Source organism: Oxyura jamaicensis, chromosome 12 (genome assembly GCF_011077185.1).
Source record: "Oxyura jamaicensis isolate SHBP4307 breed ruddy duck chromosome 12, BPBGC_Ojam_1.0, whole genome shotgun sequence".
NCBI lineage: Eukaryota > Metazoa > Chordata > Aves > Anseriformes > Anatidae > Oxyura > Oxyura jamaicensis.
In genome coordinates this window covers 18,122,687-18,140,221 of record NC_048904.1, presented here as the reverse complement: position 1 = coordinate 18,140,221, position 17,535 = coordinate 18,122,687, and the positions used below count along the sequence as shown (strand labels likewise).

General features: G+C 40.5%; 1 protein-coding gene and 1 long non-coding RNA gene across 3 annotated transcripts in view; one reads left to right on the top strand and one right to left on the bottom strand.

Moving 5' to 3' along the window:
- PDZRN3 (PDZ domain containing ring finger 3) overlaps positions 1-17,535 on the top strand; it is a 130,649-nt gene that overhangs the window by 105,808 nt on the left and 7,306 nt on the right. For both annotated transcript variants that reach the window (XM_035337537.1, XM_035337538.1), the window contains 2 exons: positions 9,594-9,844; positions 12,258-12,345. In XM_035337537.1, the coding sequence (XP_035193428.1) occupies positions 9,594-9,844; positions 12,258-12,345 (339 nt within the window). The remainder of the gene's footprint in view (positions 1-9,593; positions 9,845-12,257; positions 12,346-17,535) is intronic.
- LOC118173196 overlaps positions 5,332-17,535 on the bottom strand; it is a 76,641-nt gene continuing 64,437 nt past the window's right edge. The window contains exon 3 of the long non-coding RNA XR_004754080.1: positions 5,332-5,453. This is a non-coding gene — a long non-coding RNA (uncharacterized LOC118173196). The remainder of the gene's footprint in view (positions 5,454-17,535) is intronic.

The window sequence follows — 17,535 nt, the reverse complement described above, 5'->3', positions numbered from 1 at the left end:
CATGGGTTAAGTGAGCACGGTGACCAAATCCTTCCTCTGGGCTGTCCCTCCAGAATAAGGATAGAAACTCTGGCAGGGAACAAGCTCACATTGCCACTGCCCTTGCTTCAAATGATCTGAGGTCAGAAGACTTCTGCCTCCGTGATTGTTGAGCTGGCACCTTCCACAAATATTAAAGTTCATATATAAATAAACAGTTGATGCAATGACCTTTTAGTGTTTCAGTAACTTGAAAGCTCTGCTCACATGCTCTTGGCCTGGCACAAATCTGAGACAAGTAAACGACAGCATTGGTAAAAACAACAGTGGGCAAACTGGGTTTGTCCTTTAAACATGACTAAGATATTATGTGGTCAAAGTAATATAAACACCAAGGTCAAATTGCTGTGCTAATGAGAAGATGGTAGTGATGAAGAAATAACCAACACTGTATTTCATCAGCAGCTTCCAGCAGCAGCACTTGCAAGGAGACTTCCTTCAGCAGCACCAACGCACAAGGCAGCTGCACTGAGCTGTCACTGATACAGCTCCCCTTGCCATTACAATTCCACTCACACATTTGGAATTGCAAAAATTAAACTAAAGCAATCAGTTGTTAAGAAAGACTGATTCAAGGACACAGTCTAACTAGACTTCAACCTCACTCAGCTATGATGATATCCCAAATCAGAGCCAAACAGGAGCCTGCCAAAACAACTACCCGTCTCAAAGAAAATTCTAATAACAACTGTAAGATTCAGGAAACAGAAATAATTGCATCTGTACATACGCTTTTCACACCCTCAGATTTGATTGCACAGCCAGAGAATTAGCCAGGATACATTTCAGTAGTTTTCAATGTTAGAACTGAACTGGTTGCGCCAACTATAGTAAATTGGTCTCCTTGAAATACACGGCATGGCTTCAAGTACTCTGTATGTACACTTTCTGTACTGCAGCTGAAATTAAGGATAGCGCTGAAGTTATATTCTGTCACTTTGCTACCATTAAACTTGACCTCAATAACAGTTGTGAACCTATCACACTTACTTCAAAGTAGGCATGTGTTTGCTTAAACAAGATGTTAATTCCAAGGGCTTTGTTCTAGACAGGGTTTTCTACTGCTGAATTAGTTCAGCTGTAGAAAAACTCTGCTTGACAGACTGGAGACTCATAATCTTCAGAAAACTGCCCTTTAATGATTGTGGCGCCTGTCTGTGGCTCAGAAGTCCCCTTTCTTAATTAGACATTTACCAGAAACTGGCAATTGAAATTTTCCTCTTCACTTGATGATGAATAATGCAATGCCTCTGTTAGGATTTCTCTGGAAGATACTCTTTATTGCATATTCGAGGTATATTTTGATCATTAAAGGAACATAAACAAGATGAGATATGAAATAAACAAAATGCCTGTGATATAAATGGTGAATTTGACCTACTGTGCACCTGAAATATCTTACTGCTACATAATCTTCCTGAAATCTACAGTGCCTTTCTTCGTTACATTTAGCAGATAAAATGCTTAACCACAGCATAGCTCTATTTAGTTTTTTTTATTATTATTATTAAGTGATAAATGATTGAAAAGATGGGTTTTGTAATGCTTTACACTTATACATCTGTTTAATGCTATGAAGCAGGTGGCAAGAAACCACAAGGGAGAAGGCACCAGGGACAATCATTCTGTGCCTTACTGTCACATGTCAGGCATGGGCTGGGAAAAAGGAAACATATGGAGGAATAAAAAAGTGCAGATTTAATAAATGTGTTTTGTTGTGTTCATTAATAATGAAACAAAAGGCCATGCTTCATTTTCACTAGGACAGTCCAACTCTACATTTTACAGAAATGGGACTGTTCCTCTCAGAGCCTGGGCAGGTACGGGGAGGCAGAGCCAGCTAGTCCTCCCGAAGCAGGTAGCCACGTAGGCATTTGACGGCAGGGTGGCAGAATAAATAATGTAAAATATGCTTGTAGTTCCCTGTATATGTACATGTACAACCCTTCAATAGTCTCTAATCAGTGACTATTGAAGCAGGATGATAACTCTGGACACGGCCTTGTTGGAGGTGATGGGACACATGCTCCACTGGCACAGGACATGGGCACGTCCTGATTTCATTTCTAATTGCTGAAATTTCTCCTGGCTTTACCACAAGACACCACCTTAGCTGTGCACAGTAGAACTTCCCAGACAGCACCATCAGACTCCTTGGGAACACTTGAGAAATGAAATGCTTCACAGAAAGGCGAACTGTACAGTCAAGCTAAGCCAATACTTGGCTTATGCATTTTCATGGATCACATTCATTTACACTGACTGAATTAGACCTAACAGCACCATTTCTGAGAAGTTTAGCATCCTAACATTAAAAGATCACAGCTGATAAGAAAGCCTTGTTGAATTTAGCAGACTTGCTTGCGGAGTGCAACAGAAGCCCTTGTACTTGACCTTACTGTAGCTGTGTAACTGCTGCCAGTTTTAGCCAAATAAAGGAAAATTGAGGTGGTTTTCTTCCATGCACTAGTAGCACACTACGGAAGTTCCAGGCTGAGGTCAAGTGGCACGGACTGAAAGGGCAGAGGTGAGTTGGTGGTGGTGGGACTTAAACCTGCACTACAGCTTTGGAGGTTTGTGTTCCTCAGCTGAATGCACGGCCCTGCCTCTGTAGGCAGATGGCACAGGATCACAAAGCCTGCCCTGCAGACACCAGGTAGCCACTGAAAGAGCAGGTCCCCAGCTGCCCCCAGATGGATCTGTCACTCCTGCTGGGTTCCCAGACAGCAGCACTGGGCATTTTTTCCATCTCATCCTGGCAGCAGCTTCCATAACAAGATAAGCAACCTCAAGACAGCTCTCTTCAGAGCTATCCTCAAGTGCTCTTTGCCCTGTCTTACATCAGTGGGACATTCATGGACGAAGGGAGGGGAGTGCGAGGATGGACTCAGAACTACAAAGGGTGAGCAGCAGTGCAGAAATGGGAACGCTGACAATTTGAATGTTCTCAAGGAGGGTGTCTTTAACTTCAGTGTGCAGATTTTGGTTCTGGTGTACTCTGGTGACTTTGGGTAAAACACTGACTTGTTTTGTGTTCCATCTTCTCATCCGTACAGTGCTCCTTGTGACTTGGTGCTCAGAGCAGGCTCTCCAGAGGAGACACTGCCTTTTGTTCTGTGCTTGCATATTCTGGTACACTACTAAAACAATGTTAGTGTTATTTTAAGGCCTAAGCTATATGCCAGCATGCACTACTCTGATTTTAATTGAGGCATTTTTAATTGCTACACTAATAGCTGTAGACGCTGGGAGGACATAGCAGGGGAAAGGTCTCCCCGAGTCCTTACACCTTACACCGTTCTCAAAGCACTCTCTACATGCCACTGTTGGGGAAAAGTTACTGGTCTACAGGGACTTTTGACCTGATTCAGTAACACAACTGGTTTCTTACGTTACTCTGATTTAGCTGAAATCTGTGCAACATTATAATGTAATCAGATTAATGCTTTTATGCTATTTACTATCCTTGTGCAATATACTTGGTATACACCCATGTTGACTGCAATTGGGTTGTGCTGGAATGACAGGAGACAACTCGGGACATCAGTCAGACACCTCTGGGTCTGGTTACCTGCATGGGGACCCTTGATACTCGAGTCTGTATTTTAAAGGTAAATATAGAAGCACACTTTTTTTTTAAAAGGAAATTCTCGTTCACAAAAAAGGTGTAATTTGCTGTACTAGATAAGGACACACATGTAGGTTTTGCCTCCTGTGAAAGCACATTTGAGGAGGGAGGAAGCATTTCCAAGTAGCATCACTGCACAAGCATAGTTCTTCGAGCATTTGCCCGTTTGCCACAACCATGGGCAAATCTAGAGAATGAGCAGAAGTGGGTAATTGCAGTCACTGAATTCTGCTCATTAGCAAGTCATGAGTATTTACGGCTGTCATTTGTACCTCGCTCATAAATATAATTGATTGGCTCCCTCTGGGTCATGCGACTGAGATGGCAGAAAGAGGCATTAAAAAGGGAGGGCTTGTAAACTTGTCTCCATGTTTATACTGACCAGGGCTAGTAAGCCATGAACAGATAGGAAAAGATTGCATTTTTAATGGTGACAAAATACCTTAAAGTATTTCTGCCCTCATATCAGAGCACTTAACAAGATAAATGCATATGTAAGAAAAAAGGGTCCAAGTAAACTTTGTGTATAGAGAAAGTCCAAGAGTCTCAGACACCTCAGCATTGGTCTAAAATTGTTTTCATCGAAGCAACTGATAAAATTTCCCTGTGGTTTTATTTTGAGCTGCGATACATAGGAGCAGAGCCTGAGAATCCAACCTGAAACGGGCACAGTTCAGTATGCAGTGTGCAGTACTGGTGCTGGAGTGTTAATTCGTAAATGTGCTAATTACTAATAGACTAAAAATTCCTTTATTTCAATGGTCTTTTTCCCAAGATTTTCCATTTGGAAGTTAACAGTTTAGAGAACAAATGTATTCTGTACTCTTAAGTAAAGAATTTTTCTTTGGTCTTAACTATTTTGTCATGGATGGCTCACAAGGCAGAAGGGAAATGCACACACATGGAAACAGTCTATTACTAAACAATATAATTCTTTTTTATTTTATTTTGAAAAAGAGAGACTGTCCATATGAGGGAAATAAAAGAGGGATTAGATGGAGCCGCAAGAAGAGTTAACCTATATTTTGAACCTTCCTTTTCCAGTTCCTGAGGAAAAGGAGGTTTAGAAAATAGGCTTTTTGCTGCTCTAGTTTCTATAAAATCCTTAAAGTTCTGCTGCTTTTTCTTAATATGCAGACTTCTTAAGAACTTGCTAAAGAAGTGAATCAGACCATAAAGCGCGTTTTAAATGGAACACAGACGTCTGTAGTCTAACAGAACTAGCATTTTTATAGTGCACTTCCCAAGGATTTGCATGAATTTCTACAAAGAAAAGCTGCTTACTCATTCTTAAGCAAAAAAGTTTTCCTCTGTGACATTTGTGAAGCAGAGAACCAACAAGCTGTACAATGCATACAAATGTTTGCCATTCATGACATTAAAGCCATAAAAATCAGTCTAACTTGATGGATGGAAAAATACTTTTAGAGAAACATTTCTAGTTTCTGTGGCATAACTCCAAAACCCAACAAACATTACACACTATTTAAGCAAAAATGACGTACGAAATAATTACAAGTATACCAGTAAACTCTTATACTAAGGAGTTTCTGGCTTTCTCACCTTTCAGTTAAGTTCTACTTGCCAACATCCAGAGCTACTTCATCTGTACTATTGTAACTGGTATTTGTACATGCTTGAGTGCAAGGCTCCTTACTTGCTTTTGTTGAGTGTCCGGCCTCAATCCCCTCTGAAGATCTTCTGGCATGGCCCTGTCCTGCAGCCCTCACATTGTCTCTTCAGGTCTGCACAGCTCCCAGCCGCTCTGGCCGTGGTGTCCTTGTGGCTACAAGGGGGGAAATGGGGAATCATTTTCAAGAACAAGTCACCTTAAACATTTTTCTTGTGTAAATAACCCAGCGGTGTAAATTCTAACACAGGAAAAGAAAAAGAATAAAAGCTGTTTTTTTCATAAGCATTATATCAGAAAGAAATAAAATAAGAACTGGTTGTCTATATAAACAAGTGGTGCATTTTGATATACATAGGAAGCCCCCAGTTTATGTCTGCCATCAACCAAGTAGCAACTAGCCCGCTAACCCCTCCCCCCCCAACAAAAAAACACTAGTGGCCATCTATACTCGATCTAGTGTCCCATACTCCATGAGAATGCTATGTATGCATCCAACATTGGATGATGCGGGTTCATAAATCTTGTATCTGACAAACTATTTACTAAGTAGTTACCCAAGCAACAGAGCTTTGAAAACACTCAGGAGTCCCTTTGGGTCTTACCAAGACCACAGCCAGCAAAGCATACTCTACTCTACTCTACTCTACAGCATACTCTACTGCACATTGTGCGTTTATCTCCTCCAAGGTAGCATTCCAAATTTTCTAACCTTTTTCATGGCTCTTAGAAGTTTGATCTGGAAGTGCATTTGCATTATACTTGTTGCTTTCACATCTCCTGTCATGTGCTGTTCTGATGTTTAGGGTGCAGCCTTACAGTTAAAATGATCTACTGCTTCTGGTTTGGGCCAGATATGGCATATTGACTTTTTTTTGTCCCTTTTATGAATTACTGTTTGTTTGTTTTTTGTCACAATTTATTTATTGGAAATAGAAATTGATAAAAGCCCCCGGTGACTTTAGTGACCATCAAATCAAACTCATTGACTATTTTATTGTCATTCCAAGTATTGAAAGAAAACTTGTAGGAGACGCTGACCTTCCAGACAGGATTATGCCATGTGTACCTATAGATTTCTTGCTGCCTTTACAATGCAGATTTTAGCTAGCATGCCCTCTGCACCCTACTTTGTACAGAGCTGTACAAAATACAGCATACACTATAAATGTTCTAGTGCATAATCATTACATAATTTCTATTTTTAAAAGTCTATCATCCCTTCCTTCTTCAGTGTGTAGTCTTAATTCTCATTATCTCTGTCTCACTCAGTTGTTGAGCCTACTGTCTGGCTCCACCACAAATTTCATCGAGGTCCATTCCTTACGCTTGAGTTTAACTGCAGCTTTCTCCATATTCAGTTTAATTCCAATGCAAAGAACGCCCAAAAGCTAAGCATTTCAGCATTTCAGACAAGTTAATTTATCCATCTTTTTTTGCTATGAAAGATCCCATTGTCTCTGTCACATGGCATGTAAGGTTCTTAAGAAATTATGCATATTTGTAGGTTTTTGGCAGTCTTCTGAAGCATTCATATGCATGCATTTTTTCCTTCTGTGTTATTTCAGATGTAACTATTTATAAGGAAGAATTTTGCTGAGTATAATTCAGCAGCATTAGGAATAACGTTTATGATTACAGAATCACTTTTTTAACAAAATGAAACTGTAGAGATATATTCATATATTCACTGGCTTCTAAGCACCAGGGATAATTATTTGTCAACTGCGACAAATCTTCCAGGTAGCAGTAAAACACCTTGATCAGTATGACCTATTTGCTGAAGTTTCAGAAGAACTCAAAAGTAACGACGAGGGCCAATTCCACACAGACATCAAAATCAGGACATTGAGATATTTGTCAGGATTGTTGTACCAACACCTGCTGCCCTTTCTGGACCAAAAAGCAACTTGGCCAGGTACACACACATAAGCAGACTTGAGAATTACTAGTTTCCATTATCCAGGTTTTTAAGGGCCTGTGCTTAAACAGTGTAATTTCCCTACTGCAAATCACTTTAAAACATACTTCTCCATCGCTGCTTCCTCTTCCATCACTCTCCACTCAGAACCCAAATGGCTAGGAGCGATAGCTCGGTGCAGCCACTACCTCTGACTTTGTTAGCGCAGTTCTCGATACCTCTGGTAGGTCAGCAGTCCACCACGCTGGCTACGACTGCAGATGAAAACAGAAACCGGCGGATTTAAAAGGATCCTACCCAGTCTGGGTTAAGAAATCAGCCTCTTTTATAAGGGATCCTCAGACTGACCAGAAACCATTCGTTGTGTGCATGGCTTCTGGCCAGAGAATTGCTCGCCAGCATGATGAGATGCTGCCATATATCACAGAAATACTTGGAAAGAACTCCGGTAGTAACAATTTATGATACAGTTCAACTACCACCTCTTCCCTACATTATATCAATCTTATTTTGAAGTCTGACTATTTAAATAACAATCACAAATGAAAGCACAAAGGGGATAGCAGTCCTTCGATCTGCAGCAATGAAGTGTCCTAAGGATTCTAACAAGCCTGTACCGAAAGGCCCATAATCCAAGTCAATGGGAAATACCAGGGGATAACCCAGAAGCTATCCTTTGCATGATTTTACCAGCTTTTAACATAAGGACATAGAAAGCAGCTCACATGAAAAGTTTCTTGCTCAAGAGTTATTCTTAGCACATTTCTGGAAAGAATTATGCTTGCTGCAATTTAGATTCTTTTCCTTTGTTTGCTTGTTGTATTTAGCTGTACCAAATAATCAGGATGCACACAGTAAAATGTGCTACATTTAATTTGTGGCAAATAATAACACTGGAACCATAATCAGCATTTCCTTTTTTAAGAGAAAACATTACACTGAACTTAGTTTTACAGCTGTACAAATGGTTTTAAAGTAATCTGCTCAATTGGGCAAGTTAATGATGTTTAATTTGACCAGGCCAAACTTTACATGCTGTGCATTACTGTGAGCGATTGCGGTCAATACAATTGTTTGTGTAATGCAAATGCAATGCTAACACCTCCCCTTCTCAGCTGGCTCAACAAAAAAACTGGTGTCATCGGCCCTCTAAGATAAACCAACGATGACAGCATAATAAGTGTTACGTGCACAAGGTAATTCAGAAGGAATTTAGCCTTTTCAATCGATTCTGCACTCAAGTTAACCCTCTTTATTATTGCCCAGCTTCTTGCTGCAAGCAATACATTCGGCATGGGCTAAATGCAGTTAGTGCCCTGAGTAATGGTGCTCAGTAAGCGGTCCCACTTACCGTAATGGGACTAGACGTGGCAGAGCACAGTGTGAACTAAGTGCTCTCTGATACAAGCAAAGATACTAGCAGCAGGATATTTGTTTAGAGTTTTAAATCATATTCTAGACGCTGGTGTGGCACAGTGCTCAGGACGTCTGTCTGGATCAGGAATCTGGATCTGGATCAGGAAAGATCTCTCTGCTTGTCAGGGATTTGCAGCTGTGACCCTGATCTGGGTTTTGGTGCAATGAACAGGGCCTTCACTACCCCTTTGAAATACGAGCGGTCTGTATTCAAAGTCTCGTCTCAGACCCCCATCTTCCAGAGTCTGGCATGCATTGGTACTTCTGGGTTGGGTCTCTCAGTCATGTTAAGTAAAGGTCTTCTGTTTTGTGTAAGTGTTCACTCAACCAGGTTAGACCTGTGGATGGGAAATGGCCAAGCTACAACGACTAAAAGTGATTTTGAAAAAGCATCCATGATTGGTTCTTTCTTATTTTTTCTATTGCCTATCACAGTATGATGTCCAAGCACACCCTACAGTGCAGGTTTTATTGTAGTGATACTGGGTACTTTTATCATGTTTCATCAGAAAAGGTGTTTATCATACACTGGTACACACTGATACCTAACTCTGTAATTGCCATTCTTGTCCCAGCAGTTCTGTAACGAGGTTAAATGGCTTAAAAAAATAATAATAGTAATTAAAAAAAAAAAAAGTACAGGAGAATCAATAACTTGTTTTGTTTGAGCAAGGGCTGAGGGATTTCTAATCTGCAAGAAACAAATGGGTCGGTCTGTACTTTAGCTCAAAGAGTGAGCCCAGTAAAATCTACCAACAAAAACAAAAAGCAGAGCACAGAATTTGTTAAGTCTTTCCTGTGACAAGGGAAAAAGAAAGATGTGTAACATTGCATAGTTCCTAGTACTTGCTGAATGTAAGGTTAGGAAAAGCTGAGCCTTTTAAACTAACAGAATTGACAAAGCTATCCTCCACTTGCTGACTGTTTCTCTCCATGTTTTGCTTTTTTCTCTCCCATAGGTCAATGGGAAGGATTTATCTAAGGCAACACATGAGCAGGCAGTGGAAGCGTTCAAAACTGCCAAGGAGCCCATTGTGGTGCAGGTCCTGAGGAGAACCCCACGCACCAAGATCTTTACTCCTCACGAGTCCCAGCTGGTAGATGTGGGCACGCAGACGGATATCACTTTTGAACACATCATGGCTCTAAGCAAGATGGGCTCACCTACGCCGCCAGTCTCTGTGCTGGACCCGTACCTCCTACCTGAAGAGTAAGTAACGGTTCATGAAGCACTTGAAAATCCTTGAATTCCTTAATATGGCATGTTAGAAATAGTTCACAAACTCACCTTTAATCGCTGGTGATCGTGTACTCCCAGAAGTAGCCAGGATTCAGACACCATTGAGCCATAACTCAAAACATTTTCACTTTTTCTACACGTTAGCCAGCCATTACTCACATGAGTAATGCCACTGAGTCACAACACGGCCTCATAAAGCTCATTTTTTGTTGGCGTTTGATGGATAAAGTTATTGCTTCTTGTAATTCCTCTCACTGCCTCTTTGGGTTGCTTATGTTTTAACTTTATTTTTTATGGCTGCCATAAATTGTGTAATGCTAAGAGTCGCTACATTCTGTTCCAGTGTATTAATTACTTTATTATAACCCTGCAGCGATGTTACTCAAATAAATTATTTTCTAGGACTAAAATTACTTACCAGTGCTGTCATGGATGTTTTAGAATCAAATTTTAATTATTGTTAATGGTAGCTTGATGCTTTTGTACGTACAAATAAAAATGACAATTATCTCCTGGCGCACACACACCACGCCCTCACATGCTGTTCCAGAGGAAAACAGCTCCCCAAGGAATCCATGCAAATTGCCTCTTGTCTTGCCACATACCTCCACAAAGTCAAAAGTAATTGAAAAGATTCTCAACGTCCCAGTTGTTGTGTGTGGCAGACTGGGAGCTGTGCACGTCCTGGCTCTGAACAGGAGCTCCACTGGGAGCCGGAGCTGTGAGCAGCAGCACACAAACACCCCCCAGCACGCCCCTCCGGACATCGCTGTCAGTGCTCCTAGGAAATAGGATCTGACTACAAACAGGCACCGACCCTGTGCTGCTCCTGGGTGACTTTTATGGCATGTTAACATCGCACGTTCTGCCGGGAGCTGAGCCTCTGTGTGCAGCATGTATTCCTTTCATGACTCCCAGCGCTGATTACTTGAAAGGTGGTTCAATCACATTACTGCATTGCCACCTATTCCCAGCCCATTGAAAATTCAAGTACAGCTGCATGTATTAGTGGAAATGCTTGACAGAAGCCCAGACTTGAGTTTGTTTGCAGAGAACAGGCAGTGCAGCTTAGGGCACTGTGGAGAGGACACTTATTCTTGGAGCACCTACCCTGCAGACCCCCAAAGGTATTTGCAGAAGGGGTTTTCAGTACCTCGTCAGCTACCTGTGACTTCCCAGCTGTGAAACCAAACACAAAATCAGAACATGGCAAAGATTAATTCATGAGAAGTCATTTAGGTTGCAACATGCATGCATAATACCAGCTCAGTCCTATCGAGTAGCTTCGTATTGCCCCATGATCATTAGACACAGGTTCCAACTGCTGGCCTCACTTTGAGCTCTAGGTGTTGGTCTTAACCACGCAGCCTGCCTCACTGCCATCCCTACATCCCAGGGCAGTCAGACAGCTTTGAAAGCATGCTCTTACACAACGTGTGCAAGCAAACAGGAAGTAATGCAGGTTTATGGGGTGTGCCTAGAGCTTCCTTAATATTTCCTGGAATTTTTTCCAAATTCCATTTAAATAAATGTAGCCTGCATAGAGCAACTCGAGTAACTTAACCACTCAGCAGATGCTGTTACTTAAATAGCCTCACACTTGCACAGAACCATGTATCTAGTTAACAGAGAATTAAAGGGAGATATAAAATTGCAGCATATAAAAGAGTGATCACAAAAGAATTACACTGCTTAAACTTGCAAAGTGTAGATAGTGAAGCTGTCGGAGAGCTCAAGTTGTAAAAAGCATCACGCCAATAGTGAATGGCAGCATGAAAAGAGTGGTGCATATTTAAGTACTATTTAAATCATTATGCACAGCCTGTTGCATTAAAGTCAATCAACAAATGCTGTTGATTTAAATCCAAAGAGTTGGGTGGCAAATTATTTTTATAATACCTGATTTGATACAATTTTGTCTCTTCAAGGCAAAGAAAAAATACCAAGCAGGCAGGCAAGGATGATTCTATGTGCATCTCTGCAAATAACCTGGGCTCACAAATAAACCAGTTGCACCCTGGCAAATATCTGCCCACTTGGCTGTGTCACCTCATACCCATTTATCCTGTTTTGCCACCATTCTCTCTATATTTTTTCCACAAGGCAGCTCTATATTTGGAGAAAAATTCCTAAGCAACTGTTAAGATTCTTTAAAAGTTCCTCATTCATCATCAGGTGTCAAATGTTTCAGGTACTTCTTATAATACACGCAGTTTTCTCTAATGCATTTATTGGTATAAAAGTAATATGGTGTATATAATTAACCACGTGCAACTTCTTGGTTTAGTTGTTAGTCTGTTTGTTTCATGATGGCTTGCTCTAAGCTTGGAAGGGATTATTATGCCAAAGTACTGAATGCTATCCTAAAACGTTTTTTTTCCAGCCATCCATCAGTGCACGAGTACTATGATCCAAATGACTACATGGGAGGAATTCATCAAGAAATGGACCGAGATGAGTTAGAACTGGAGGTACTTCATGTTCAGTAACCATTTCGTTTACTGGAAGTAAACATGTGCATGTCATGGTCTTTATATAAAGTGAAAAGACATTTTAATGCGGTTATTTGTAGTAACATTACTCCTCAGTCACTTTGCAGATTGCAAACCATACTGATACCTTTAGCAATGTATTTAACTATGTGCTATGGAGTGCTGAACCAGATCTTCAGCTAACAAACTAAAATAACAAATTAATTAATTCCATCAGTCAAACTCTGTATAACTATGCAGATTTAGACTTTCCAAAAATCTCAAAGACTTCAGCAAGTTTGCTGAATGGCAGGACCTATTCCACACACTCACAGTAAAAATGTGTGAGTTTCCCTTAAATATTCCCTAGCTGAGAAACATGTTCTTGATCATACTATTTAAAAGTATTTTAAGTTTACAAGACAAGACCAGAATAGATCTGACACTGTACTATCCTGTTCCTCCCTTTTTCATTACTGAAGTTACATAAGGATACATACAAAATTATAGATAATAAAACAACCGGACATGAAAGCATGCAAGTCCACTTTCCTACCAAATCTTTAAAAATCACTTGTGTTCTTAGTACTTTCATATCCCATCAGAAGTTCATATTCAGTTTTCTCATTCTTAATTGTAATAACCTGTCCCCAGGCATTCAGAGTACAACACACAAATTGTTGGCTGTAGCTCTGCAACTGGTGCTGCAACTTGAGCAGCACTGACCCACTGAGACGCTTTTAATTGCTTACAATAAATAGCAGTAAAGTATCTCATTGCTTCTATATACTGCCAGCAATGTCTGATCCAGACAATACATTCATGATTATCAGTGAGTAGTTCACTCCTAGCTTGCTTGCACCACTGTTTCTTAGATCCTGGTCCTGCTAAGGATGCTGTCAGAGTGAGTGATGCTGACCTATCTTAGTCCTGTTTAAATCAGCAATACATTTATCAACAGCTTCAATGGGAGCAAGGTTCGGTCATTCTATGAGCATGAAGTTGTTTCCTTCTGTAAAAATGTTTGCAGGATCAAGGCCTCAGTCCTCACAAACAGTTTGCAGGCTGCCTTCAAATTCTGCAGATCTGGTAGTAATTCATCTCTGTATACAAACCCAGATAGAAGTCAGGACAAAATCAACGTGCCAGTAAAACAAACCCTGTTCAAGGCTTTCCTTTACAAACAAGTGCTTTTTTTTTTTCCTTAAATAAAAACAAATACAATATAGATTTCAATCTTATGGGAAAACGTAGAACAAATCAGTATTTTCTGCCAGTGTCTTTTCAAAATCTATCTTTTAGGAAATTCAGTATGGTGGATAAATTGTATTGCCTGCATTAGAAGGTCAACTAGTTGAGCTGAAAACAGTTTAAACACATGCACTTCAGTAACCGGACGTTAATATGGCTTAAACCACAACATTAATAATTTTGACATTGATATAGTACTTGATGGCAAAAGGTGATCAGCTCAGTAACACGGGGAGATGAACATTAGAAAAGTCTCTGTAGCCTAATAGTATTTCTTTAAAACCACTAAAGATTCTTGTTCACATTGTAGCGACTATGATCAATGGTAAGGTCAAAGTGCTAACAGGGACTCAACTGGCTAGTTGCTTTTTGTTTGCCTTTTGATAGATACGCTTTAAAAGACCACAAAGGCACTGTTTCATTGACTGCAGCAGGAATGCCTAAAGTAAGAAAGCCATCAAGGCAGGCTTCTGGGTCTCTATGTCCATAAAATGTGCTTTGAATTTAAATCAGAAACTCCTCATCTAAACTTATATGATCTACAACTGACTGGCTGGTGATTTGTACCGAGTAAACAAGACAAAAAACAGCGAAACACCCGAGTTCACAACAAGCTGCTAATGTAAATAGTCTGTAGGAAGGAATTTATGCTGCTAGTACTGCCAAGGCACCAAATTGTGTTCTCAGTTTTCTCTCAACATTTATCTTAAAGCCGAGGACTCAGAGGTAACTGCCATATATTCCCTACTCCAAAAAATAAATAAAAACTTTCTTTTTTTTCCAAGTTTATATGCCACAAGGAAAGAAGGACTAAATCCTGAATTCTATTCCATTCCTAGATTCTCTTATAAAGTATATCTGTTTTTCACAGAGGCCCAGCCAGAAGTCATTTGGGGTTCATAAAGGAAGAATAATGTCACTCTGGGCTTCCCCAGCAGCATTATGCGCTAATATTTTTATTCAAACAAGCATGTAGCCTAAGTGAGGGCTTTCTCAGTGTGCTCATTTTCTGAGATTACAAAGAACATTCTAAATCAAGAAGGGGTCTTGTCCTCTCACATCGGACTTGCTGCCTTTGCCCCCCCTGATACCCAGGCAGCCTGTCGGTCCCTTTTCCTTTCTGAGCAGAGAATGGATTCAGTTCAAGACAACAAGATTTCTCCTTCTGCTGTAAAAGTGCCAGTTACCAAAAGAAGTCCCCACACAGTATAAAAGGAATTAGTGGAATATTTATTTCTGTCATTCTTTTCTCGGTGAAACCTATTGATGGAATAACAGAAGAAGTAGTCCCTGTGGGCCAGGTATCTCAGAAGTCAGCACAGGAGAAAAAAAAATAATAATAATAATAATAAAAATAAAGCTTTTTACAGAGAGAGACAAAAGGGCAAAGTACTTACTGTGCAAGCTTTAGACAATGCTTGCTGAATGTCTGAACTCTCTTTTTACCCATCATTGTCCACTCATTCCAATTTTCTACTGCTCGTTTTTGCCTTGTTAGAGAAAGGACTTTGATTTTTATGAATTTACAGGCAGGCCATAATTTTAAATCAACAGTACAATAATTTAATAATCTGTTGCAAATGAAGGATCTTTTGAGTGTATAGAGGTTAATTTACTATTACCACTTACTCCTAATCTATTATCGTGAGCAGTTGCAGGTATAATGTCACAGTGCACACTCATTTCTTCTTCCCTCACTACAAATGCCACATGGATTTCAGCAGCTAACTCCTCGAGCCCTCTTGGCCCTGCTTTTGATATGTAGCTGAGAATCAAACAAATCTCCTGCACAGACTTGTTTTTTTGCAATAGCATACAAATGTTTCTCTTGGATATCCCTCAAAATGTCACTTTCACCTGATCTAAAGAAGCAGAAGACTTTAAGGGTGTGTAGAAGTTACATCATATGTGAAGTTTTTACTGTAGTCGCATTAGCACAGCCCCGGACAGTGCCACACTTTGTGCATACCACCGTTGTCTGCTAACTAATATCTGCAGATCGAGAGCCGGTGTTGACAAACTTCAGTGTATCCCTGCGAGGTAGGTGGCTGGTGCATTTCATAATGCGGTCAGGATCCTATACAGAGCTCATTACGATAGTCTTGGAGCCCCAGCGGAGCACTAATATTCCTTCATCTCATGCTGGATGGCGGGCACAGCGGAGTAACCTGACGGAGCAGGTGCTGAGCAGGGGCTTTGGGCACAGCCCGACCGCTGCTGTGCACGTGGTGCTGTCGCCTGCAGCAAGAGCACATAAGGCTGCGGGCTCACAGGATCAGGCCCTTGGGCTGTCCTTTAGCACAACACCAAAGGGTGAGGAGTAAGAAATGGCAAGTCTAGTGCTCTAGTGCCATTGCAAGAACTGGAATTTACCCCTTCAAAGGTCTTTAGGCCCACATTAATTCCTAGAGCTTAATTAATTCCTGGTACAATTACACAAGCTACCACGGTAGCTGTACTTCCAGATGCCAATTGTCTGTTCTAGTTTTCCCTTTCATGTATCTGTGCATTATACAAATTCCACTCTGAACATGGGAAATAACCTTTGCTTTGAAGACTCTGGAGCTGATTCTTCAACTCCAACTGGAATTGCTCACTTTTATCTCTCAAACTTTTCAAACGTTTATGATTATATTAAAACAGTATTGACGCAAAGACCTGTAGAAAGCATCTGTTCCTACCTTCAAGTGCACAAAATTATCATATTAGGGTAGTATCAAACCAAGTTATTCTGTTCCTACCCAAGGACTGTACCCAAGGGTAAGTATGTCAACGAATTGCTCATAAAAATTCAGGTTCTAAACACCTGCTCTAAGAATTTTTTGTTTGCTTTAGTTTTTTGGTGCTTTATTTGTGAGCACGTTTTTAAAGCATACGTATCTTGATGCATTTTAAATGTAAACCCATACTTTTCAATTATTCTAACACTCTTCATACTTGTGCACTGTTGGAAAAAACACCTATTGTTTTTCAAAACATTCTGCAGGTAGATACGAAATGAATAGCCTGCTCCCTCCTCTCCAAGTGTTTGTGTTTAAACGGGATCTGTTTCAATACCGACCAAAGCCACCATAACTTGTTTTTTTAGACACCATCACCACCAGTCTCACAAACGTCATAATGAGCATATGAGTTGCTTGCTGTTATTTCACTGTCATGCTTTCTAATGAGTAAACTATATAAAAACCTTCTTTAAGACCCAAAATCTTCTTGTTAAAGCATGCCAGAAATACAGGATTCTTTCTAGGCCTGAATTAGGCCCAAGTCACCACGCTCCCAACTCGTCCCTAATTCACACCACGATTACATCCAGAATAAACGCATTGATTGCAGTGGTACTCCCAGGGATTAACCACACCAACTGAGATCAGAATCGCTTTGTCAATCCACTTCGTCTCATCTTTTCTACTGAAGAGTTTTTAAACCTCCTCTCTAGAAAGCCCCAAAAGCTTTAGAAATCTGGAAGAAGAAAAAAACAACTCACTATTAAAGCATTGTGATCAAGCAGTAAGTAACAAAAGAGGGAGAAAAAGAGCAGCAGTTCACCATGGATACTATTGATTGAAACCATTTAAATACCATCTGAAATGTCACTGACATTTACAGCTACGTTTCTTGGAAAAAAAAAAAAAAATTACACATGTTGACAAGTAAATAACATGAGATTGCTGATCTTGGCAGCTGTCATCTAGACATGCCAATAAATTATTCATATCAGCTTGTTTTATTGTCTCGCCCCGTACAAATGGCACAGCTCAGGTCAAAACAGAAGAGATGTTCAGAAATAATGAATCGTGTTATCAGGACTTCTCCACTGCAGCAGAGGCCCAAGCACAAACACTCGGTGCCTCGCAGTGCAGCAGGGTCTGTCCCCAGCAGGGATGGCCCCAGACTTGCTCAGGGGCTGTCCCCCTTTCCTCAACACGTGTCCCTCTGCCC